General features: G+C 50.0%; 1 protein-coding gene across 1 annotated transcript in view; it reads right to left on the bottom strand.

Moving 5' to 3' along the window:
* Window positions 1-2,225: 2,225 nt before the first annotated feature.
* Window positions 2,226-24,499, bottom strand: part of IMMT (inner membrane mitochondrial protein) — a 946,894-nt gene continuing 924,620 nt past the window's right edge. Inside the window, exon 14 of the mRNA XM_069632176.1 lies at window positions 2,226-3,190. Within this exon, the coding sequence (XP_069488277.1) occupies window positions 2,583-3,190 (608 nt within the window). The 3' untranslated portion in view covers window positions 2,226-2,582. The remainder of the gene's footprint in view (window positions 3,191-24,499) is intronic.

The following is a 24,499-nucleotide window of genomic DNA, read 5'->3' on the forward strand; positions in this document are numbered from 1 at the left end:
ATCGCGGTAGAAAAGTTAGGGTAGATACCACTGCCATCAGCCAAGTCTAAATGTTAAGAGCGAAAATGCTCTAGGAGGTACAGATAAAAAGGGCTAAGAATTAACCCTTTCCAGTACTCCATGTAAGATGGGGTGTACTGGATCTGTGGTTAGATGACCAAGTAAAGTTAATGGCAACTTTACCATTTTCTGGGGGACAGTAATCAGCCTCAGAAATGGAGTTGGTGGGAAGTCTAATAGACAACCCTGTGTTACTGCACTGAAGGTGCTGTGTAACACACAAAAGACGGGGGCTACTGAAGTGGTGTACTCCAGAGTCCACAATCACAAAAACAGACACATGGCAAAACACAAGTAAGAGTAGGAAAAAAGGGCACACACTTACCAGGTGGGAAAAAATAAACTCCAGAGATCCAGCAAAGCTGCTGGGGGACTCACTAGGTAAGGGAAATTAGACATTGAATGAGAATTCTCCCTAACAAGTTTCAAAACAAATTGGTGAGTGAATGGGTACTAGACATACTCATTTATTACCCCATTCACTCAGGTTGGACCAGGCACAGTCAGCCAATCATTCACGAGTGCATACATGCATGCAGGTAGTCAATCGGGCTCACAGGCATTCAGGCCTTTCACCCAAACCATACACCCATAACACATAATGTGGATTGGTGTAAGCACCCAGCCTTTCAGAAAACTATACTGCATTAACTCGTTTCAGACCGTACTGGCCCAGGCATTGTGTCACAAAGCAAAATCAGACGCTGACAACACAGAACGTGAGTGGACTTCAGACTCCATTCATACAGGTCCCACCCCAAGGGTGTACCCACAGCACCCAGCCCCTGGGAAGGCTCTAGTCCATCTGACAGGAGGCAGCTCCAGAGCCATATATGGTATTTACACCCAACAGCCAGTCAGGGGCAAGGGACAGAGTCAGAGCTTACCAGGACTTTGGAAAACAAGGTGTAAAGGCAATAGAAACCTTTGTCCAGGAATTCATTGATTCCTATGGCAGGGCATGGGTGGCCCAAAAATGTAGGACGCTGAGAGACACTGTCAAGTCAGCAAGTAGCAGCCACCAGCCCATAACCTGCTCTGCAGGCAAGACACAGGTGCCCAAAAACACACACAAGAGGTACAAGGGTGTACACCCACCCACGAGTGCCATAAGGATATCCCATGGATGTTCACCAAAAGGAAAAATTAAGAGCTGCACTGCCAGAGGGCCCGACTGGATCTCATAGGCAGAAAACATACAGAAAACACACACAGAGAAGTGGGAGGACAAGGAGTAGGAGGCTCTGTTCCTCCAAGAGGCATTTCCAGCATCACATTGGTCCTTCCGAGTCTTGGAGGAGAAGGCCTGGCAGATGGAACATCCGTCTGCATCGTGGTCGAGATGTAAGCAGTAGATGCACTTGAGATGCCGAACTTCAATAAAGATGTTTTTTCAGGCCGCAATTTGAGCAGGCCTTGAAGAGGCTTTTTCTTGTGGTGTCCGCCATGGTGCGTAGAAAGCTGTAGCCTGGGCCTGCGGCCATCCACTGTCGAGATATGGCGATAGAAGGATCTTGTCCGACAACGGGTCCTCGCCGCCGGTAATCACAACAAGACTGAAGATGAAGCATAATTGTGACAATTTCTCACAAAAATAGGCAAACAGTTATCGATATTTCGAGGAGCGTAACACAAGGATCCCACCCAACACGAAAACGTGCTGTGAAAATCTGAAGAGGTCCACCAGGGGTGGAGTTTAGGAGGACGAATATCATTGGCTGAGGCAGTATGACCCAAAATTACAGCAAAAGGCTTTAGAAGCGACAAGCAGTTTTAGCCATAAAGCAAAACTGCTTAAATAGCATCAAGGATTCCAAGCCCAACCACAGGGAATATTCATGAGCATGTGAATCCATGTAACACTCCATGTTGGAGAAACAGCAGTGTCAGGTCTCATTTTGACACGAGATGAATATGGTGACTCAATTTGCAAATGATATAGAAAAGTCTGTGATAAAAGAACGGGAAACTCCTCACCGCAAAACCTGGAAGAATTTAAGGCTGCCCTTCCGGCTGAATGTTAGCCCTCTGATTTTCTGAACATCTTGAGGTAATTCCATTTACTGATCTCATCAGTTAGCATATCAGCGAGAAAAGCAAGGTAGATTAGCTATAATAACATTTTGTCAAGCAGTGAATTCAGTAAATAGGCGTGAAACAGAAAAGCCATTTTTTGCACTTAGTTTATTCACGTGGATCGAGAGGTATAGAAATTGATGTGGGTGGAGTACAAATATTATTTTGGTTTGATGAAAAGCCCAATCAGTAAAACCTGAGAACTTAAAAACGTTTAATTGTAGAGAAAGCATTTCTAAATGTATCATGATAATGATTGAAAGATATTCACTTCAGCGGTTTGATGCGATTTGAAAGAGTGCAAGTAACAGTACATCACGTTTTGGTAAATAACATTCTAATGTAATTCAAAACCCAATTTGGTAAAACAAGTTTACAAGAATTCGGGGTTTTGATTTCCTTTCAAAAAGTGAACAAATTAGGCAATTAGTTGTCTTCTAACAATGTCACTGCACTTGAGTTGTTCCTAACCCGACTGCACTGGCATAGGCGGAGAGGATATCCACAACTTGTTTGGTTTCTAAAGTAAGTCGGGCTTCAGCTAGCCAGTCTTGTGCCACTCTCCTCGGCTCCCCCTTTAATTGGTTGATGAATTTAGCTGCCAGCTCCAAATCTCCACGTTCAATGCAGTAAGAGGCATATGAGAGTAGCTTGAATGTATCCAGGTCTTCGGAGCGGAGCTCAGTGGGGGGTTTCAGTTGTTTTGGTTCGAACAAAAGAAGGGACTGCAGGTAGGAGAGAAAGTACTGATATAGAGTATTCCTGGTTTCATCAATCAGAGCCACCCTACGTGCTAGTTTATGAATGCTGTAGAAACGTGCTCTCAGCGCTTCTTCACTATAAATGCCACGGTTTAAAGATTCTTGAGGGAGTGCTGCAGTTAAGGCTTCAGTAAAATCATTGTCGGGACAGCAAGATTGGATGGCTTGAACTGAACACTCAAGGGGTTCTGTGGGATTTTCACCTGATGCGGTCTTCATGGTGAACTTCAAGGCTTCGATTGAAAGCCACAACTGATGCGCCTTCCGGGCCTCTTCCTCTGCAACTGCATGTCCTAAAGAGAAAAACAAACTAATCACTTACTGTGGAGGCATATGTATAACCTTACAGCTAAGCAGCATACTGCAACAAACATGCAAACTACATGTGCCACATAATGCTAAACATTGTAAGAAAGCATGATGCAAAACAGCATAACAAGATATTGCTACATAATTGGCAAGATTCCTTTAATCAGTTGCTTGTGACATTTATGATGATCAGTCGGGCCATTCATTTGCAGCATATGTCCCTCTTTTGCCCGTTTGCCCAAAGCCCACCTCATCTTGGTGACCCTTCACACTCATTGTCGAAACATGCCCTATATACCTATCCCTTCCAATCACTGTCCCTTCCTGCCATATTAGCCTTTTGAGGCTTCACGCCCTCCCACCCCCAACTCCTAAACAACTATTCCTCGCTGCTCAGTATGTTCCCTTTTAAACACTGATCTGCCAATGCTCGTTTATCTCAGTCCTTGTGCATGTGTGTATATACCTGCTCCCATCTGGCAAGTCTGTCATGCAGATTCATGGCTTCTAGAGACAAGACTTCGAAAAACGTGCGCCATATTCACCCAGATACATATTTGCAACTCATTACGTCAAAGGCAAGGACATTGCACTCAGTTGCTTGACCTAAAGGTCTTTCAAATTGAGAAATATTTTGAAATGCCACAAACACTACAGTTGATGTAATGTTAAGTGTCTAATTTCAATGTCAAATTCAAAAGGACTGTTTTGTAGAAGGGTTTTTTTTTAAAGCGGGAGACCACCAGGGGGTGCAGGCGACCTGGCAGATTAGCATGGAGCCTCCTTTAACCTTAAGGCGAACACCGTGAAAAAGGTCACTGCGAGCCTTGACTTCGTAATGTGGAGGTCGGGTGGCTGTTTACGAGTTGTTCAGGGACATTGTGAGCCCTCTGCGTGAGTTTGGGGATGACGGCTACCCGTAGAAATGGAGCTTTGACAACGGGTGATCTCCATGTTTGGTAGCAGCAGACCTCCGAGGAGCGAGCACCTGCGTTTCAGGGCATTCTCACGGCCTGCTGCCGATAGATCCAAATGTCACAACGTTTGATTGCAGGCAGAACGCCTGACAGGGCAAGCACAGACGAGCCTCAGCAGCCTTCCAGCCGAGGAAAGCATCTATCCACTGCGACTGGGGCAAAAAGCCTCAGGCGCTGCCGATTGTAAGTGCGCAGGCTGGCATTCATCAGGCACCATAAGCAGGATTAACCGTTAAGCATGATCAGAGCCCCGGACCGCGAGTGCTACATTACAGCTACACCACACACGTGCCTCAGAGACTAAGAATACATCGGCTCTCTATACTCTGTGTTGTGGTGTGCCTGACACGCCAGGTCACGTGTGAGGAGGTGAAGCCCGACCCCACGTAACAGGGTGAGGATGGGGTGGCGTTCAATTAGGCAGAGCATAGTAGAATACCAAGAAGTATACATGTTTCATTTATGCTCTCTCGCTGGAGCCGAGGCCTCCACCAACTACCAGCCTGAGCCTGCAGACTATCACAATGGCGACGTAGCAAAGAGGAACCCTTGCGTCGGCAGGATCTGGGGCCCCGCCCTGGCTGTGCAGCTAGCAGAGCGGCAATGTAATCCCAGGCACCCGGCCCGTCCCTCAATCAAGGAAAGTCGGCGGTACTCAAGCACATAGCGACGAAGCTAGATGCTTCCTGGCGGTAAGAGGTGCCACCCCAACTACAGTCGTGCAAGCAACGCGAGAAAAACGATCCAGCCCACAAAGTGCTCCCGACATGGATGGGAGGAAGTGGCGGATCTCCTCAGATCCCCTGCTGGTTGCACACGCACCCCGCCCAAACTGACAGCACAGGCTAAACAAACATCCAAACACCATCACCCACCGAAGAAATTAATAGTTACTCACCATAGTGATTAACGTACTCCGTCCATAGTCCCCTTTCTTCCATACTGCAAGGGCATCCCTCGCTAGGGACGCGAGACAGAACCTTTTTCACCAGAAAAACCTTCCACTTTAAATTTAGAAGCGCGCGGGGCGCGGCCCAGGAAGCATGTGCTCCCCTGACTCCTCCCACCGGTGCCACTCCTCCGTCCCCATTGACGAGTCAACAATATTTAACATTGCCTAATGACACGAGTATTATTAGGGGGGAGGATGGTGGGACGTATGTAGGGAAGGGGACTAGTGACTGAGTACGTTAATCACTAGTGAGTAACTATTAATTACTCTTACGTTCCGTCCCCTTTCCTCAATACAGAATGGGCGATTACAACTGAATGTAGCTCCAGGGTGGAGAGGAGACCCTCCTTAAGCAAACAGGTCCCTTAGAACGCCTCTCGAAGCCCGCGTCTGACTTAGAGCCGGCGTCCAAACAGTAATGCTTACAGAAAGCCGAGGGGGTGGCCCAGGTGGCCGCCCTGCGGATGACTAGCGACGGTACCCGCTGTTGGAATGCAATGGCCGTGGCCTTGGCTCTGACCGCGTGGGCGTGCACGTTAGCTGGCAGTGGCTTGGGCTGCCCCTCGTAGGCCTCCTTGGTGGCCGAAAGCATCCACTGGACAATCGAGGCCATGGATGCCTGATACCAGGGCCTGAAGCCCCCGAAGTTGACAGTGCATCCGACTTGCGGAAGCCCTTGGTCCTGTCCAGGTAGAATTTAAGAGCGCGTCTGAAATTCAGACAGTGCAAGACACTCTGAGCCTCATCCTTAGGGTCAGCAAAAAACATAGGCAAGACTATTTCCTCTTTTAGATAGAAAGCGGGGGGTACCTTAGGTAGGAACGCAGGGTATGTCCGCAGGACCACCTTCTCCCTGTGAAAAGTGGTATAGGGTTCTGAGGCCACCAGAGCCTGGATCTCGCTGACTCTGTGAGCAGAGGTGAGGCCCACTAACAAAGCGGTTTTAATGGTGACCAGCCTGATGTCCGCTGACAATTGGCTCAAAGGGCTTGTGCGCCAAGGCGCCCAGCACCACATTGAAGTCCCACACAGGGTGTAGATTCTTGATGGGCGGGTAGAGCCTGGACAGGCCTGCCAAATGTTTCCAGACTATCGGCTTGGAAGAGAAGACCTCCTCCTCCGAATTTCTGTAGGACCATATGGCTGCCAGATAGGCGCGGCATGTGTCCACCTGTGTGCCTGAGTGCTTGTAGTGCCAAGAAGGAGAGCACATCATCCAGCGTGCACGTAAGGGGGGGGGGGTCGATCTCCTTAGAGTCCGTCCAATGACAGAACCTAGTCCATTTACTCTTGTACTGGCTCCTGGTAGTCTTGCTCCTGGCGTCTTGAATGATTTCCAGGTTAGCCTGTGATAGGCTCAGGTGCTTGAGCATGACCTGCTCAAGAACCACGCTACGAGGGCCAACTTCTGTGAGCAGGGTGGATGACCCTGCCCCCCTGCTGCTCTAGAAGATGAGCAGGGCCCATCGGAAGGTGTTTGGGTGGTCTGTCCGTGAGGCTGAGAAGTTTGGAGAACAACAGTCTCATAGGCCACCATGGAGCTATCAGAATGATGATGAGGTGATAAGGTTCCTGTGGACCAGCGGTGTGGGAGGGAAGGCATACGTTGCCAGTCTGCTGAGCCTGTACGCCTCAAAATTAGACTCCCCTGGGAGGGGGACGGCGTGAGGTAGATGTTCTCTAGGGCCCATACCCACATGCTGACCGCTAGGCTGCACAGTGGAGGGGATCTGGTACCCCCACCCCCTGCTTGTTGACATAGTACATGCTGGTGGAGTTGTCATTCTGGATAAGGATGACCTGGCCCCAATGAGCTGAAGGAAAACCTTGAGAGCAAGCCAGATGGAGTGTGTTCATAAGTGCAGAGGAAGTGTGGTGCACTGCCTCCAGAGATCTCACCCTGACAAGCCAGTCGTCCAGGTACGGGTAGATGTGGTGGCCCTGAGAAGGGCTGCCACCGTATTCATGAGTCTGGTAAACACCCTGTGAGCTGAGTCGAGGTCAAAGGGTAGCACCTTGTATTGGAAATGGCGTGGCCTTCGTTATAATAAAGACTTCGCAGTTTGCGAGCTGTTCTTTTCATCTAATTCCTCATCGGTGGTGGAGAGAAAGAGGTCACTACCCTCGAATGGTAGGTCCAATATGCGTTCCTGGACATCAGGGTTAAACTTGGTAGCCCGAAGGCAGGCAGTCCTCCTCAAGTCTGTGGTGATCATATGGCCCAGCCAGAGGAATTGATGTGGGGCACGGTGGACTCCATCAGGTCCTGCGCCACCAGCTTGGCTTCTCCTAGTCCCGCCTTAAAGCGTGCTTGGCTCTGCACTGGCAGTCCTGGAAGGAAGTCTGCTACTTCCCAGCCAAAGCCTTTGGTTTACGGCTGCCAGCATTGCATACGGGTTGGATTGACGCAGGTACAGAGAGGCGTTGGAGTACAGATTCTTTCTGTACGCCTCCAAGATCTTCTCCTCCTTGCCAAGCAGTGCCGAGGACGACTGAGGCTGAGATTAGAGTGACACTGCAGTGATCACGGAAGTGTGCGGTTGAGGATAAGCCGACAGCAAGAGTGTATCCCCCTCCATCTGCCTATACTTGCTGTCGAGGCACCGATTGACAGGTTGGGCAGAGTGTGGTTTGGGCCACCCCTTCTTGGCCAGGGCAACATCTTTCTGACAAGACCCCCTCCTCTGGCTGCACGACCTCTGGTTGAGGAAGGCCCAAATATTCCGCCAAACCTGCAAGACATTCGTGGAAGGCCTTGGCTGACTATAGCGTGTCGGGGTCCTCCTCTTTGTCTGTGCCCACCAGAGTGTCCGGCTGGTCCCGAGCGGGGGGAAGAATGTTGGGTGCCATGGGATGCGGTGTGGAGACCGGAGCCGCAATCTGTGGTGGGGGCTGGTGTGGAACCGCTGTACTGTGGGAGGTAGGGGAGCCGGAATCGAAGGAGCCGGCAGAGGCTGCACTGGGGCCTGTGGCGCCTAAGCCATAGGAGGAAAGACTATGGGCGCTGGTGGAGTGACTGGAGGGAGCAAGGCCCTGTTTGCATTCTGCAGGATGGCTACCATTTGAGGGGTTACTCAGCGCCAGGAACCTTTTGGAGAACCTGTCTTCGGAGGCTGAAGAGGTGGCAGGAGATATTGACAGAGTGGCTGGAGGCTGCTAGGGCCGGGGCGTTACTCAACTCAGTTGCAGGGGGAGCCTGCCGTGCGCTGCTGATGGATAAACTGTAGGCCACGTACCTGGTTGGCACCAGTCCCACCGTAAAACTCGTTCTCCCACCTGCTCCGTTCCTAGGAGTGGCATCGGACGAGTGGCCATGTTGGCTCGGCGCAGCAGCCATTTTGTTGAGCTGCGCGCCACAAGCCAAAGTCGTGGTGCTTGGCTCACTGGGCCCAGCCTCCTCCAAGACTCTTGGCGGTGGAGCATGAGACCTACCCTGCAGCTCAGGCCAGGGCAGTGTCGATGGTAGTGCTGCTGCAGGCCCTCCTCAGACATTAGGCCCGTAGTAGGGTGTTGCCCCTCTGGTGTACACCTGGTAAAAAAACCTTGCTGTCCCTCAGCACGGTGTACGGAACGGTCTACTGACCCCTAGGCCGTGAGGCCGGTAGCTGGACTATCCTCGGTACGTATGCTGGTGCGATGGAAAATAGCAGCCCTCCCCTGGGCCTCGATCTCTGTCTAAAGAAGTCCTTTAAGTCCTCTGGTGGGGACCTTTCAAAGAGCTACCGCCACCTAGCCAGCCTGTTCTTCAGTGCGCGTGGTGTCAGTGTGTCGCACGCAGTACAACCTTGCCAGCCATGGTCGGGGCCAAGGCAGCGGAGGCTGAGCATGTGGGGTTCTGACGTAGCAAAGAGTCTCTCGCAGGCTGGACACCTGCCGAAGTCCACTGAAGTCGACATGCGCCGAGAAGGAGGTGCGTGGCGCCAGAGGACCAAGCACCTGATTGACAAAAAGAAGGCAAAAAGATAGAAATAGTATCCGGGGAAAAGCGCGTGGTATTACATGGCCGAAGCCAAACCCATGAGCGCTGGTGAAATCGGCCCGTTCCCGTCAATGCGGAAAAGGGGAGCCTGGAGTGGCGCTGGTGGGCGGAGTCAGGGGAGCACATGCTCCCAGGGCCGTGTCCCCACGTGCTTCCAAATTTAAAGGGGAAAAAGGTTCCGTCTCCCTTCCCTAGCGAGGGACACCCATGAAGTATGGAGCAAAGGGGACAGGACGTAAGAGTAACAATTGAACCAAAGATACTGTTAACAGATGTACACAGCAAAGAAAAAAAGAAAAATAACACTAAAGCTAAAAGGACCAGAACCAAGCCAGTGAGAGGGCAAATGGGTACACTGAACTTTCCTACACGTACCACTGCACGCCCAACACCGGAAAAGCCACCAACCCAACCTCTGACACCAGCAAACCATGGAAAGCCTGTCAGGAAGCAACACTGGAGGACAGACGCCCTGAAGCAGGAGGAGTGCTAATGCTAATAAGGATGGGCCCATACCAAAACCCGATTTTATGCGCCCATTCGAGTGATATGCAACAGGAGCAGCTCTGAGATGAGATATGGCTCTAACAATTTGAACTCCACATTAAAGCAAAACGAATCCTGGAAGCAGAAGAACAGTGAACGCTACTCATGCTCAACCTGTGCACTCTTACCCTCCAGCTGTTCTACACTCTACCAGACCGAGGAACAATCACTGCTTATGAAGCAGTCGAGGCAGCTCTAAACAATAAGTTCAAGCCGGAACTCAACCCAGACAACGAGCATTTCCAAATGAGTATGGCCAGACTAAGACCAGGATAGAGAATTGATGACTTTCATGCACACCTTCGTGAGATGGCCATAGGATGCAAATTCCCTGACGAAAACTTTGCAGTGCGACAACATGTCATTCAAGGAATCTCGTCGGAGAAACTGTGTACGGCCATTTTGTCAAAAAAAAAAAAAAATAAAAAAAAAAAAAGTCCCTCTACGGCATTCTGCCCATGGGCAGACAGAGGACTAACAGACGAACAAGCAACAGCAATTGAAGCTGCCATGAACTGACTACCCATCGATGACCCAAAAGACACAGAGCATTGCAGCAATCAATTCATGGTCTGAAATGAAAAAGAACCCCAGCAGGTGCCCTTGGCCAACGAACAAACGACAGGACACATGCAAGTGGAGTGGAATAAGGGTGAGCCGTGCCCAGCCCTGGGTGTCACGTGCCAGAAGCAAGAGATGGAACCATTTTGCAGCTGTCTGCCTCAAACTCCTGCCCCGAAAGAAACAAGACGAGCCCCCAGAACCACGACCAACGGACGAAACAAAAGGAAAGCACATGCAGTGGCAGAAAGCCAAGGGGCGACCAGTGGGAGTGATGACAATGCCTCCGACAGCAATTCACCCCAAGACAAGCAAGGGAGGCGACCCAGGAAGAAGAGTGAGCAAGTTCAGCTAATTAATCTCTGCAGTCGACCCAAGGAAGACTTCCACAAACAAAAAGGAAGACCGTCCGACCAACGTGCTTGGTCGTAGCCGACAGAACCCCCACGAAGGTTGTAATTGACACGGGGCAACAGGGAATGTGATGCCTTTGGCAAGGTTCTAATAACCGAAAACACCTTCCCAGTTATGAGACAAAAAAGTACAGCTTGTATAAATCCAACACGACACAATGGGACGTCATGCAGAACAGGCATCTACGTAGTTTTTTTTAAAAAAAACAATTTTATTGATTTTATTTTTTTTTTAAAAACAACTCAAACCAAACTTACAGTGGATGCATAATGTCAATCACAAATAAACAAATTGTTGTATTCCAGCCCACTGTATCTCCCTGTCCCTTCCCCCTCTCAAGCCTACTCCCCCTCGTTTCCAGTCTCTAACTCTTGTGGTGGGGATTCCTCTTCAACAGAACTCATTGAGTCTCCATCATTTGGTCCGTCATACGAAGGCCCAAATAAATCAGCAATCAGTTGCCTCCAACCTGGTAGGGTTCCGGCTTGTTCTTCCATCTCCCCTTTACACGCTTCCTGCCATACCACTGTTTCCGCCTCCGCCCACTTCTGCAGATCCTTCCACCGCGTTTCCATTTTGGGTCTATGACATGCCTTCCAACCCATTACAATCCTTCTCTTTGCTAGGACATACATTAGATCTTTCAGTTTGCTTACATGTTTAAGCTTACGTGGTCTGGGGAACCCTCCTATCAAGCAAGGCCACGCAGTATCCACCTTCATGTGGATCCCTTTGTCTTCCATTTTCTGTGCTATTTCTCCCCAGTTTCTCTCTATCAATGGGCACGCCCAAAGCATATGCACCATTCCCCGCATTTTCTTCATTACATTTTGGGCACACTTGACGTCCGGCGTTTTTAAATTTAGCTATCTTTTGTGGCATCAGGTATGCCCTGTGAGTTATATACAACTGTATCTGCTGTAACCTAGCATTTCTCAATACTTTTTTATCATATCCTTGTGCTCTCTCCCACATCCCAAAACTCATTGGGGCCCCTACTACTTCCCAGTCCAGCCTAAGTTGCACCACCTCCTTGCCCGCTTGGGACATTATCATCTCATATAATCTAGATGTTTTGTGTCCTCCTTCTGCTATATCATATATCGTATCTATAGTGGCGTCCCGTTCCTCCGCCAGTGCCACTTCAGACCAGGTATCTTTAATTTGTTGCACCACCCCGTGACAAGCAATATATTGCCCCACCATCAACCCCATTAGTTCCACCAGCTCCCCAAATTCCAGTATCTTCCCCTCCTGTCACACATCCCCCATCGTTGCTATCCCCACCGGTTCCCAGTGCTTCCTAATCATTAGCCTCAGTTGCTTTTCTCTTACCACCACTGTCACCAATGGGATCTGTGGGGAGCACGGGATGACTTGTCCATTAATCTGCATGCTCTTTGCCACACCCCCACCCAAGGCCCAACATCTCCGGGCGGCCTCCCAACTCCGATTTAGGCAACCATATCATCTCTTGTAGAAAGTATGGGGCGCAGTCCCTCTGAAACAGCCCGTGTTCTAAGGTAGGCTCATCAGAGAGCCATTTGGCTACCTATTGTAGTTGGCTCGCTACATAATAGACTTCCCAGTTTGGTAATTTAATGCCTCCTTTCTTGTATGGATTTTGTAATTTCCACAGGGCTACCCTATTCCTCATCCCTTGCCATAAGGATTCCCTGCATATGCCGTCCAGCCTAGCAAAGAATTTCCTGGGTATTGAGTATGGGATGTTCGCGAAGCAGTGCAACAATTTGGGCAGCGCCACCATCTTGAGCATCGCCCCTCGTCCCATCATTGCCAAGGGGAGCTTCACCCAAAACTTCATGCTACTCTCCAGTTTCTTAACTGTTCTCTCCGTGTTATGCCCATGTTCAGCTTCTACCGTATGATATATGTCTAGCCCAAGATATCTGAATGTGGTAACCTCCCACGGTATCTGTAGGATCAGCACTTACAGGACTTACTGGGGTTCACAGCTATACCTGATAGTTCTGCAAACCTCTTCATCACTTCCAATATATATTGGAGGTTCTCTTCTAGGTAGTGCAAATACAGTAACATGTCATCTGCATACAATGAAATTAGATGTGGTGTCTCCCCGACGACAATACCTATTGCATCATATTGCTTGTTTTAAATAAATCGCCAGGGGTTCTAAGGCTAAAATATACAGCATGGGGGACCATGGGCATCCCTGTCTGGTACCTCTACTGAGTTGCCACCTTTCAGAAACTACAGCTCCTGTCTTCATTCTAGCTAGTGGCGCGCTGCATAACAGTTTCACCCATTTAAGATATCCTGGTCCCATACCAAATTGGCTAGGGCCGCAGTTAACCAGGGCCATTTGACAGAGTCAAATGCCTTGATCGCATCTAATGATACTATTGCCATCTCGCCTGCATCTCCATTAGTATGTTCAATGACTCAGAGTTGCCTAAGGTTATTTGAGATGTTCCTATTCGGGACATATCCTGTCTGATCGGGATGTATTAACTTATTGATGACCTTGAATCTTTTTATCAAGACCACTGTTAGAATCTTGCCGTCTTGGTTTAACAACGACAAAGGCCTGTAAGAGCCACAGTCACTACCAGGCTTATTGGGTTTGGGAAGTGGCATAATGACCGCTTCACGTAAGGATTCCGGTAGTTTCCCAGCTTCATATGCTTCGTTAAGCATCTCCAGCAGCGAGAGTGGTGGGGGGAAGCGGAGTACCTCTGTTTTATATGCCTTATAGAATTCGCTTGGGAGTCCATCAGTTCCCGGGGTTTTACACGTGGACAGCTGCCTCACTACCTCTTCTAGTTGCTCTAGGGTGATTGGTGCATCTAGCTCCTCCCTCTACTCTGCACTGATCTGGGGTAGTCCAATATCTTCCAATGTGTCCCCTATCTCCTCGCTGTTGCTTTTGTCCCATCCCTATACAGGCGTCTATAATACTCTGCAAATTCCTGATTAACCCCCTCTTGTGTGTCTGCTATGCTTCCATCTTCTTTCACTATCGTTCTAATTGGGGGCCTAGGGGTCTCATTTTTATAGAGCCAAGGCAGGACTCTCCCTGGTTTGCCCCCTTCTGCATGTTTTCTCTATATACTTTTTATAATTAAGGTTGCATAATTTTTCCCAGTATACAGCAAATTTCTGTTGCAGGCCGAGTACCATTTCCGCGTCTTCCTTAGTATTACTACCCCGTTCCGACACCCTTTCTAGCTCCTTTTCAGCTTCCTGCAACTGGGTCAGGATCCCATTCTGCAGTCCCCTAGACTTGGCTATGGCAATCCCCCTCGCCATCACCTTGAAGGCTTCCCACATTGTGCCCGCTGTCTTAACACTGCCAGTGTTCATCTCAAAATAACTTATTAATTCCTCCCGCATATCCTCCCTGAATACGTTGTCTTTCAGCGCCTCTGCACGCATGCGCCATGTGGGTATCCTTCATCTCGGGGGTAGGTACTGCCACACTAACATCAGTGGCGAGTGGTCCGAGAGGACTCTTGCTTTGTATTCCGCACGCGTTATTTCAGTCATTAGTTCATGCGTGACAAACGCAGTGTAGTCTAGTATATAAGCCCTGAAGGGCCGCATAGTGTGAATATTGTCTATCCTACGGATGGCGTGACCTCCATGCATCTTCCAGCCCAACATCTGCCAATAATGACTGCAGTGCCTTTGCAGCCAGAGTGGGTCTGTCTACTTTAGTGTCTGATCTATCTATGTTTGGGTTTAACATGCAATTAAAATCACCCCCCACAGCACAGCCCCCCCCACACACTACCACTGAGTTTACCATACAGGGTTCTAAAGTATGCATCCGTGTCCTGATTTGTGGCATAAGTATTTACAACACATATCTCTCTATTTTTCACCAGCTCTTTCATAACCACCATCCTGCCATCTGACTCCGCTGCAGAGTGCAACAGCTGGAACGGGACAATGGGGCCACCCTCTTGTAATTACCCCTCTTGCATAGGCTGAGTATGCCGCACCTACTACCGTCCCTTTTCACTTCTTCCGTATCACTTCCAATTTGTCCCAAGTTAAATGAGTTTCTTGTAACAAGGCTATGTCCACTTTCTGTTCATCATAACCTTGTTTCTTTTCAAATAACTTTTGAGCCCCCTGACATTCCAAGTAACTATCTTAAGGTCTCCCATGGTTGTTCTCGTTTTTCCCGGGGTGTAGGCTCACACCCCAACTGCACATCCTCCCCAACTACAACAAACCACTGCACACAACCCCTTCCCTCCCCCTCCCCACTCTACCCCAACAGGTGCCCAGCTCCAGCCCTGGATCTCAGGCTCCCCCGCGCGTTGGTCCTGCCTTGGAACACCCAGGCTAGGACCCCAGCAATTCTAGATGGGGGTATAAAGACTAGCTCTGCGAGGCTCACTAACCAAGAAATAGTCTCAGTGCTCACGAATCATGTTCCTGTCCAACCTGTGCATACCCGCACATAAGCTGCGTCAGTGACTATAATCAAGTCCCATAGTCTTAAGCCACGACACCTTCAGGTGCTCCCCCTGTACGTTACTTATCTCTTCCTTCTCCTTCTCCCGTCTGGATGCCCGACTCCTGGGGGCAGCTTTGCATGTCGAGCCACCCCATAGCGTCTTCTGGAGTTTCGAAAAACAAGGTTCTATTTTTATGGAAAACCTTTAGCTTCGCCGGGTAGAGCAACATGTACTTGTGGCCCGCTTCTCGCAGTCTTCTTTTGACAGTCCCAAAGTTCATACCGCTCCGTTGCACCATCAGGGTATCATCCGGGTAGGCAGTTATGTTCGCTGTCCCTCTTTGTATTGTTTCGCCCTTATGTAAGTGTTCAAGGATTCTTTCTCGATAGTTAAGGTTCTTAGCGATCACCGGCCTAGGTGGGTTGCCCGGCGGCGGCTTCCACGTTAGAGCCCTATGCACCCTTTCCACCGAGAACCCCTAGGACAAGACTCCTCCAGTTATCTCCTGCAGCAGCATAGTCTCAAACTCCATGGGGTTGAGACCCTCTGCTCCCTCCAGCAGACCAACGATGCAGATATTATTCCTCCGGGCACATCCTTCTGCCTCCCCCACCCTGCTTTCGAGGTTGCCCACCGCTGCACCAGGGCGTGAAGTTTCGATTTGTGTGAAGCATAGTCTGCTGTGTTCAGGCCCACCTCTTTCTCAAGGTTCTCAGTGTGCTCTGCCAGTGATCAGACATCTTGCCGGAGAAGGTTCACTTCCTCTTGCACCGCCCCGACTTTGGGCTCCAGCGCGGTTTTCAATTCGGTCACGGCCAGTTCAAGCTTGGTCTCCCAAGCCACCATCAGGTCGGCGATCGCTGCAAGGACCTCCTGGTTCGTGCCCATGGTAGCGCGCTCCCAGCGGGGGCCTTGTCTTTGCTCCTGGCTCCTTCCGGGCCAGGCGGTGTCCTGGCATATTAGTCTAGCGTAGGCTACTTGCCCTTCAGTCTGAGAGGTTTGTTGGACATGGCGCTGCAGCTAGAATTCATAGGCGAGCCCCACCCCTTGTGGTTTTCAGCCCCAGCGGGGGCAGACTTCTGTTATCGTCTGAGCCCAGGGGGGCCACCCCAGGAGCATCCCGAAACTACCTCTTAGCTGCAGGAATGGATTGTGTCCTCCCATGTGACCGTGTGGATCCCCTCTCCAACTCTGCTAGCGGCCTCAGGGCAGCGGGTGCGTTGGCTGTATCTATATGTGATTTATGCCGCTCAGCACTCCAGGGCTTTATTGCTCTCTGTTCTCACACAGGCTGTGCACCTTGCTTCCTCTGCTGTTTGAGCGTGGGCCCAAACGCTTCGCTAGTCAAGCCTTTCCGGCTGGCACTCTGCAACCCTTCCACAGTGTACACTCTCACACATCCTCTGGCCCTGCTTGTTATTGTCCATGGGTTGCTGTGCATCCAAGGGGATGCCCAGATTATCAGGTAGGACTGGGGTCAGACTTCGGCCATCTTTAGTTCGTTAAGGGCCCCGGCGGTTGTTTCACAAATTCGTTACTGTTCCTGTTGCCTAGCCATTACTTTCTGCGCCTTGTGTGAATCCGAAGTGTCCTGCCAGTTGGATTGCATTTGTCCGCGAGCTGCTCGGGACTCCGGACCAATTAATTATGGCCCGTCGACGGCCGCGTTGTGCGGCTCCTGTTATCACAGAGTCAGTTGCTCCAGGCCCTGCAGTCCTATGGTGTGTTTGGCAGGGCAATCCCCTTTGCAGGAGTCTTAGCGTTTCACAATCTGTGCCCGATGCAACTCGGGCGGCAGCTGCAGCTTCAGCTGAGCGCTCCAGCTGCTGTTATTGTTGCCCTCCATTGCCACCTTGTATCCTCATCGCACTATGGATAGGTGCGTGCGGACAGCTCTCTTCGTTCGGGTGCAGGCAGCTCCTTCCGTGCACCTCGTAGCACTATCTTGGGTGCCAGCCCTATCCTCTGGGCTTCCGATAGGCGTGTCGGGCAGTGTCGTAGCCCCCAGCCACGCCGCGGGGCCATGTTCCTCAGGGGGCCATGTTCCTCAGATTCTCTGGTGCACGCACCAGACCGTAGCAGTCTTTTGTCTCGGCGTCTCCACTGTACTTCTCACAGCAGCCGCTGCATCTCGTTGTGTATTTGCTAGTCCACACCCATTATCTGCGGGCTACCTGATTGTTTCCGATTGCTGTGCTGGGTGGCCACGTGTGTTCTCACTCCACTGCCTAGCCGCGTGGCGAGATATTCACGGCAACGTCCTTTGTTTCCGGCAGGGGTATCCTCTGCCGCCGCCGCCTCCTCCATACAGTGCCTCGAGGTGCTAAGTGTGAACTGCTTTCGGTTCCTGACTGCCGGCAGCACTTATGGCCAGCTCTAGTACCGGTCCTTTTCTTCTATCATGGAACTGCTCCTTCCTTTGTCATCGGGCGAGTGCCATTTTAGATCCCTCACCTCTGGATCGCGCCGCAGTTCTTTCAGTCACAGCAAGGAGCTTATGACTTGCATCTTCCCACAAAGGCCCTTATCTGGTCACTCACATATTCACGCAACGGTGCCATTGTTTTCAGTCCATTCACTCCAATCTTAGAGCATACATTTGCCAGGGTAATTCAGGATCTGCAGGAGACTGTCGGAGACGCATAAACGTTGATCGGACTGCTCCTTTCCTTTGTTCTTAATGCAACACCATCTTGGATTCGCTGCCTGCAAACGTCCCAGACTTCTCGTGTCATAACTATTAAAACGCAGTGTACTTCAGTTCAAAAACCCGTTCCTGCCAGCTCCATTACTTCATGGGTTTGCACCTTCCTTTTTATTCGTCGCGGATGCCTTTATCTGCACTGTAACTTTGGATCACAGCAGGATCGACTGGAGCTCCTCCAAGAACACATCCTCTTACAAAGCTCTGTAGCTGCGCCCCATCGCATCTACGTAGTTGACGTTGGGATAGAAACCCTGCTGAGCTGCAAAACAGCAGAGAAGCTTTAAGTCGTACACTTCGCGTTCAGCGCCAAACTCACGTAAGTCGACAAGCTACTGGAGAAAAATTATTTTAGGGAATCGGATGCCTAAAAGGGCAAACTATTAAACTACACATTGACCCCACTGTTGAACCAAGTGCAGTAAGGTACAGTAGAGTGCCATTTCACCTGCAAGAAGCCGAAGCAGAACCAGAAAAGCTTGAACTAGGAATCATTGAGAAAACATCAGGACCCACCCCATGGGCATCCCCCATGGTGGTGACTCAAAACAAAACAACCGAATGCCATACAAATCTGTATCGCCATGAGGCTACTATACGCCACCGTAAGACATGAACAGCATATCACCCTAACAATCGACAAGCTCATAGTAGAACTGACTGGTGCCAAGGTTTTCAGCAAGCTGGACGTACGTTCAGGCTACCATCAAATAAGCCTGGCACCGGAATCCAGATATATCAACATTCTCTTCGCACATTGGCCTCCCATGCTACCACAGACTCAATTTTGGAATATCTTCAGCAGCCGAAGTATTCCAAGTATTCCAAGATTCCAAGAGTACGGCAAGGACTGGCAGCAACCACCAATGTCAGGTATGACATTCTTGTGTACGGAACGACCCAACAAGAACAACACCGACCTCCGTGCTATCCTGCCCCGGCTAAAGGATGCTGGCCTCACTCTGCATGCCGAGAAGTGTGAATTTGGCAAGAACGTACTAGCATTCTTCAGTAATGTCTTCAATGCTGAAGGCGTGTCGCCAGACCCGGCAAAAGTCGACATCAAGACTGCCAAAGCTCCGCTCGGTCTCAGAGGTCAGAAGCTTCTTGGGGATGGCCACATACGGCATCAGATTCATCCCAGACCTAGCCACTGTCTGGGCCCCACTACGAAGTCTCACCAAGGAGGACACCTTGGGAGTGGAGTAAAAAACAAGAAGCATTCAAACAAATGAAACATTCGCTCACCAAAGAAGCAAAATTGGCGGTCTTCAATGTCAAGCAGAGCACTGAACTGCTAGTCGACGCCGGCCCAGGTGGCCTTGGAGCAGTACTGACCCAATTTGACGCAAACGGAAACACATATCGCACTGGTTTCGCTAGTGGAGCTCCCACAAAGACCGAGCAAAATTATGTCCACATTGAGAAGGAGGTCCTAGCGATCTTGTGGGGATGCCACCACTTCCAAGTCTACCTCCTCGGCCAACTCAGCAAAGTGTTTACAGACCACAAACCACTAGTGCCCATCTTCCGCGCATCGGCACCCCACCCACCTAGAAAAATGGATGCTGCAACTATAATCGTTCAACATAGACGTCATCTACTGGGCGGGTGCCGAAAACCTGGCTGATTATCTGTCGTAACATCCGCATCCAGCGACATATCAAGAGGAAGAACACGCAAAGGAGACTGAAGAGCATGCAGCCAAGTAGTAGCATGGGCTCGACCAAAGGCGATTATGGTGGAAGAGATAATGAAGACAAGATCAATGCTTCCAGCCAGTCAAGGCCACCATACAATCAGATGACTGGAAAGATTTGTTATTGGAGTAGCAGGTCGAACAGCAGCGTCTCAGGAGAAACTTCAGGCCCTATTCAGAATACGCACCAAACTAACCATTGCCCAAGCAGGAATAATTCTGAAGGGCTACCGCATTGTCATGCCAACAACGCTAGAGGAATGAGCACTGCAACTTGCTCATCAACAGCACCAGGGCATGATGAAAACTCAGGCCTATCTGAAGTCGCAACTCTGGATGCTGAGCATACAAAAGAAAGTACTCTACATGGTGGAAACCTGCGTAGCTTGCCTGGCCACACAGCGTCAGTCAGCACCAGAACCCATTGCCAACACCCCCAGGAGTCAGAGGTAGGAGTCTGAGTGTGGACTTCTGCACCATCGAGAATGAAGGGCAGCTCTAGTTGTAAAACTAGTTCAGCAGATACCCAGAGGTAGAGTCTGTCAGATCCCCTGACGCAAGCTCAACAGTAACAGCCCTATAGAACATTTTTGCCACTGATGGACTGCCAACATGTCTCAAAAGCAACAACAGGCCCCCCTTTACCAGCAGAGAACTGCAGAACTTCCTGGACAATCATACAGCACCGAAGAATCACTCCATGTTGGCCTCAAGCCAACAGAGACTAAGAAGGATTCATGGGGGTCCTTAACAAAATAATACGGACCGCCAAAGGCCAGCAGCAAATATGGCTCCCAGCAGTATACCACAGTCTGCAATCTCACTGCCAGACCCCCCACACGACAACACAAGTGAGCCCTGCAGCGCTATGGTTCGGGGTGCTAATCCAGACAGAACTTTCACTACACCCCAACTGGATAGCACCCAAAGTGGAAAGTGAAGAAATGGAACAGAATCGTCAACAACACGATGAGAAGGCGGGTCGTGCCCGGTGGGGTCCAACACCAAGAGCTCCTAACATAAGATACAGTGCTGGTGAGAAACAGAATGCCCCCCCCAAGAAAATGTCAATTCCCACGAGACACGCTGTGGACAGTGGTCAAAGCGAACCACAGCATGGGGACGGCATCAAGGAGACCAGAGACAGTCACCCGCAACATATCCCACTTCCACAAGGTGCCACCACAGATGTGTAAGGAAAAGATAGCAGAACAGCCAGAGGCAAACGGGCCTGAGGTTCACCAGTCGGCAGACGTCGGAAGAGAAAGTTAATCCCCTGAAGGTGCAAGGGAAGGAACTGCCGCTGCCAAAAACCCAGAGATATGAGAGAAAGTTCCTGCGGTGAGGTGAGCACACTGGGAATAGCAGCGAACGAGAGGGACACTATACACATTGAGAGACCAACCACAACCCTCGTCTTGATTGAGAGGCTACATACTGTATGGCATACAACATCGCCAAGAGATCCGCCGTGAAAAGACAATGGTCCGGTCCTCTGAACCCAGAGAAGTCATGATGCTGCAGCTGTTGCACCCCTGATGAACAACCTGTTTTCATAAATGCAAGTTAAGGAGGAATGTGGTGTTGTGCTCGACGCTCCAGGTCACGTGTGAGGAGGAGCCCGACCCCACTTGACAGGGCGAGGAAGGGGTGGAGTTGAGGAAAATTCAGGCACACGGCAGAAATTAGGCAGTGCATAGAATACCAAGAAGTGTACATGCGTTTCATTTATGCTCTCACTCTACCATCTATCAGCCTCGGCCTGCAGACTATCACAGTCTGCATGTGCACCTAGAAAGATATTGAGTGCTCTAGCCTTTATATGTTGTGCAGTGCCCTTTATATTTCAGCAGGTAGGCATTAGCATACAAGCCAACAATGACACACAAGGGAGGGAGATTTCATCAGGGAAATCGGGAGACATCCATTTTCCCATAGGGATGCATTGGGCTGAAATTATTTTAGGTGGGAGAATGTGAAAATTAGCAATATTTTTCACAGAAAAATCAGGAGTCACCCTCAAAAATCAGGAAGGTTGGCATGTATGCATTAGCCCTCAGAAAGGGTCCCTGCCGTGGACCTCTGTCTTAGTGTAAACCAGTGAGAGACAGTGACTATGATGGTCACTGCCCGCTCTCTTCCATATCGAGGCACGTGATGTGGATGTCGACACCTTTCATTTTCTGGACCAAATTTGATTGATTTGACAGGCTGATAGTCGTGCTATTTGTCGGAATTGGCCACTGCTGAAGGCAAGGGCTAAGTGTATTGGTCCTTTCCTGCTGGTTTTGAGGGGGCGTGTCCTGCAAGGGTGGACAGAGACATTTCGACGGCTCACCCAGCAGTCTGGCGAGGCCTATTTTGCATCCTGCTATGCTCTGTCCCCTCCAAACCTTTGCCAGGCCCACCACAACCATGGAGACATGCAGGATGATACACAGCTGGGGGCTGGAGAGGGAATCCATGAAGGCGGAGATCCAACTCTTGTTGGATTAGATAAAATCCATGAGGAGTGAGGTTCAAACGTCAGTGGCTGAATTGAAAGGGAGAGTTGGTAAACCCAAGGACAACATGGAAGCATTCAAAAGCAACCAGCCCTTCATGGACCTCGTGGATATTAAGACTGATGCAAGACTCCAAGATCTGGAATCCAGAGAAATGGACTTGGCTACGAAACTGGACAACCTTGAGAACCGGGAAAGACGGTGCAACCCGAGGGTAATGGGCCTAAAAGAGACGAGAGGAATCTGCGTCTTCCCTAGAACACTCAGTCTGTCAAATGTTAGCTTCCTTGTTGGAGGGGTCAGATCCCCAGGATTTCACCTTTTGACAGAGTGCATATAGGAGGAGGGCCCCCCAGGAGAGCCGTGCTAAGTCCTTGCCAAACACGATTATTTTGCTCAGAAAACAGCAATTCTCAAAAAAGCACGAGAGAAGGAGCCGCTTGTTTACAAAGAGTCGTCCATACAAATATCACAGTCTCTTCCACAGACAGGGGAGGCGAAAAGGGTCTAGAAAATTTCAACAACTCAACACACCATGAGGGCTATTAGGCATCGATGCTCGTTAGTGCCCAGCACTAGATCTCGGCTGTTAGAATGCACCCTGGGAGAGGAATCCGAGACAAAGATTAGCGATTTGGTGTATGATTATGTTGGTACTTTCTGGATGTTATTACTTGATGAGCAGGATTTCCTGGGCACAAATTATTACAGGGGTCCGTTTTATCGATATGTACATAGTGTATTCATGCCGAAGGGGACTGTTTGTGCTGCCATAGTTCCATAGGGCTGTCTCCAACATGGGAGGGACATTGTTTTATTGAGGATTAGGGGGATTAGAGACAGGCGGGGGAGCTGGGAAGGGGCACGACAAGCATGAGCCAGCTTATTGGAAGCACTCTTACATACTGGCTGCTGACTGTGTAGCTCTTAACGACAATACCAGAACATTCCGGTTACCAGTTAGGAATGAAAGATTATGCAGGCTATTCAACTGTTCACTTATAGATATGTGAAATGCCTTTGCGTGTTGGGCCCCTGAATGTCAAGAGGTTAAACTTGCCACAGAAAAGATCCTTGTGGGGAGGGAATTTTCGGCAGTCAGGTTTAGATATATCACTTGACCGGAAGACGAAATTTAAAAAAAGAGAAGAATATTCAATAAGAGGTAACTGGATAGGGAAGGCCATATGGGAATCTGGCCTGGAACGAAAGGCAGGTGTAGGGATACTAATAAAGAATGTGTGCCGCTTCTAAATACTGCAGACTAAGATGGGGCTGGTGTGTCAACTTTTAGCCGTCAGGGGGGCAGAGGGGTGACAGGGGAATTAATAGTTACTCACTGTAGTGACTAACGTACTCTTAGTTCATAGTCCCCTTTCCTCCATCCTGCATGGGGCACCCCTTGCTAGGGACAGGAGACCGAACCCTTTTCACCAAAAAAACCCTTCTTTCCATTAAATTTAGAGGCACGCAGGGGCGTGGCCCTATGAGCATGTGCTCCCGACTCCGCCAACCGGCACCACACCTCCGTCCCCATTGACGCGTCGACAATATTAAGATTGCCTAATGACATCAGTATTATTAGGGGAGAGGATGGTGGGATGTATGGAGGAAAGGGGACTATCGTTAATTACTCTTACATCCTGTCCCCTTTCCTCCATACTGCATGGGCGATTACCACTGAATGTAGCTCCAGGGTGGAGAGGTGACCCTCTTTAAGAAAACAAGTTCCTTAGAACCACCTGTCTGAAAGCCGCGTCTGGCTTAGAGCCGGCGTCCAAACAGTAGTGAGTGGCGAAAGCTAAAGGGGTGTCCCAGGTAGGAGCCCTGCTGATATCCTACCACAGAACCGGTCTCTGGAATGCAACGGCCATGGTCTTGGCTCCGACAGCAGCTTGTGCTGCCCCTCATAGGCCTCCTTGATGGCCAAAACCATCCACCTTGCTATAGAGGCCTTGGATGCCTGATACCCGAGCTTTGACACTCTGAAGGTGACAAATGGAGCATCTGACTTGCGGAAGCTCTTGGTCCTATCCAGATAAAATTTCAGAGCGCGTCTGACATCCAGACAGTGCAAGACCCTTTGAGTATCGTCCTTAAGATCGGCAAAAAATGTAGGTAACACTATTTTCTCATTTAGATAGAAGGCAGAAACTACTTTAGGTAGGAACGCGGGGTGCGTTCTCAGGAACACCTTGTCCTTGTGAAAAGTAGTGTAGGGTTCTGAAGCCACCAGTGCCTGATTCTCACTGACTCTACGAGCAAAGGTGAGACCCCCCACGACACTATATTGAGATGACACACAGGGTGTGGTTTCTTGATGGGGGGTAGAGTAGGTGAGGCCCGCCAGATGTCGTTTAACCACTGGGTTGGAGGAAGAGAAGACCTCTTCCTCTGAATTCCTATAGGCCGCTACGGCTGCCAAATAGGTGCAGCATGTGTCCACTTGCATCCCTGAGTGAGCAAGGTGTGCAGAGAAGGAGAGCACATAGCCAAATGTGCACAT

This window comes from Ambystoma mexicanum, chromosome 6q (genome assembly GCF_040938575.1).
Source record: "Ambystoma mexicanum isolate Mex_15411 chromosome 6q, UKY_AmexF1_1, whole genome shotgun sequence".
NCBI classification, from domain to species: domain Eukaryota; kingdom Metazoa; phylum Chordata; class Amphibia; order Caudata; family Ambystomatidae; genus Ambystoma; species Ambystoma mexicanum.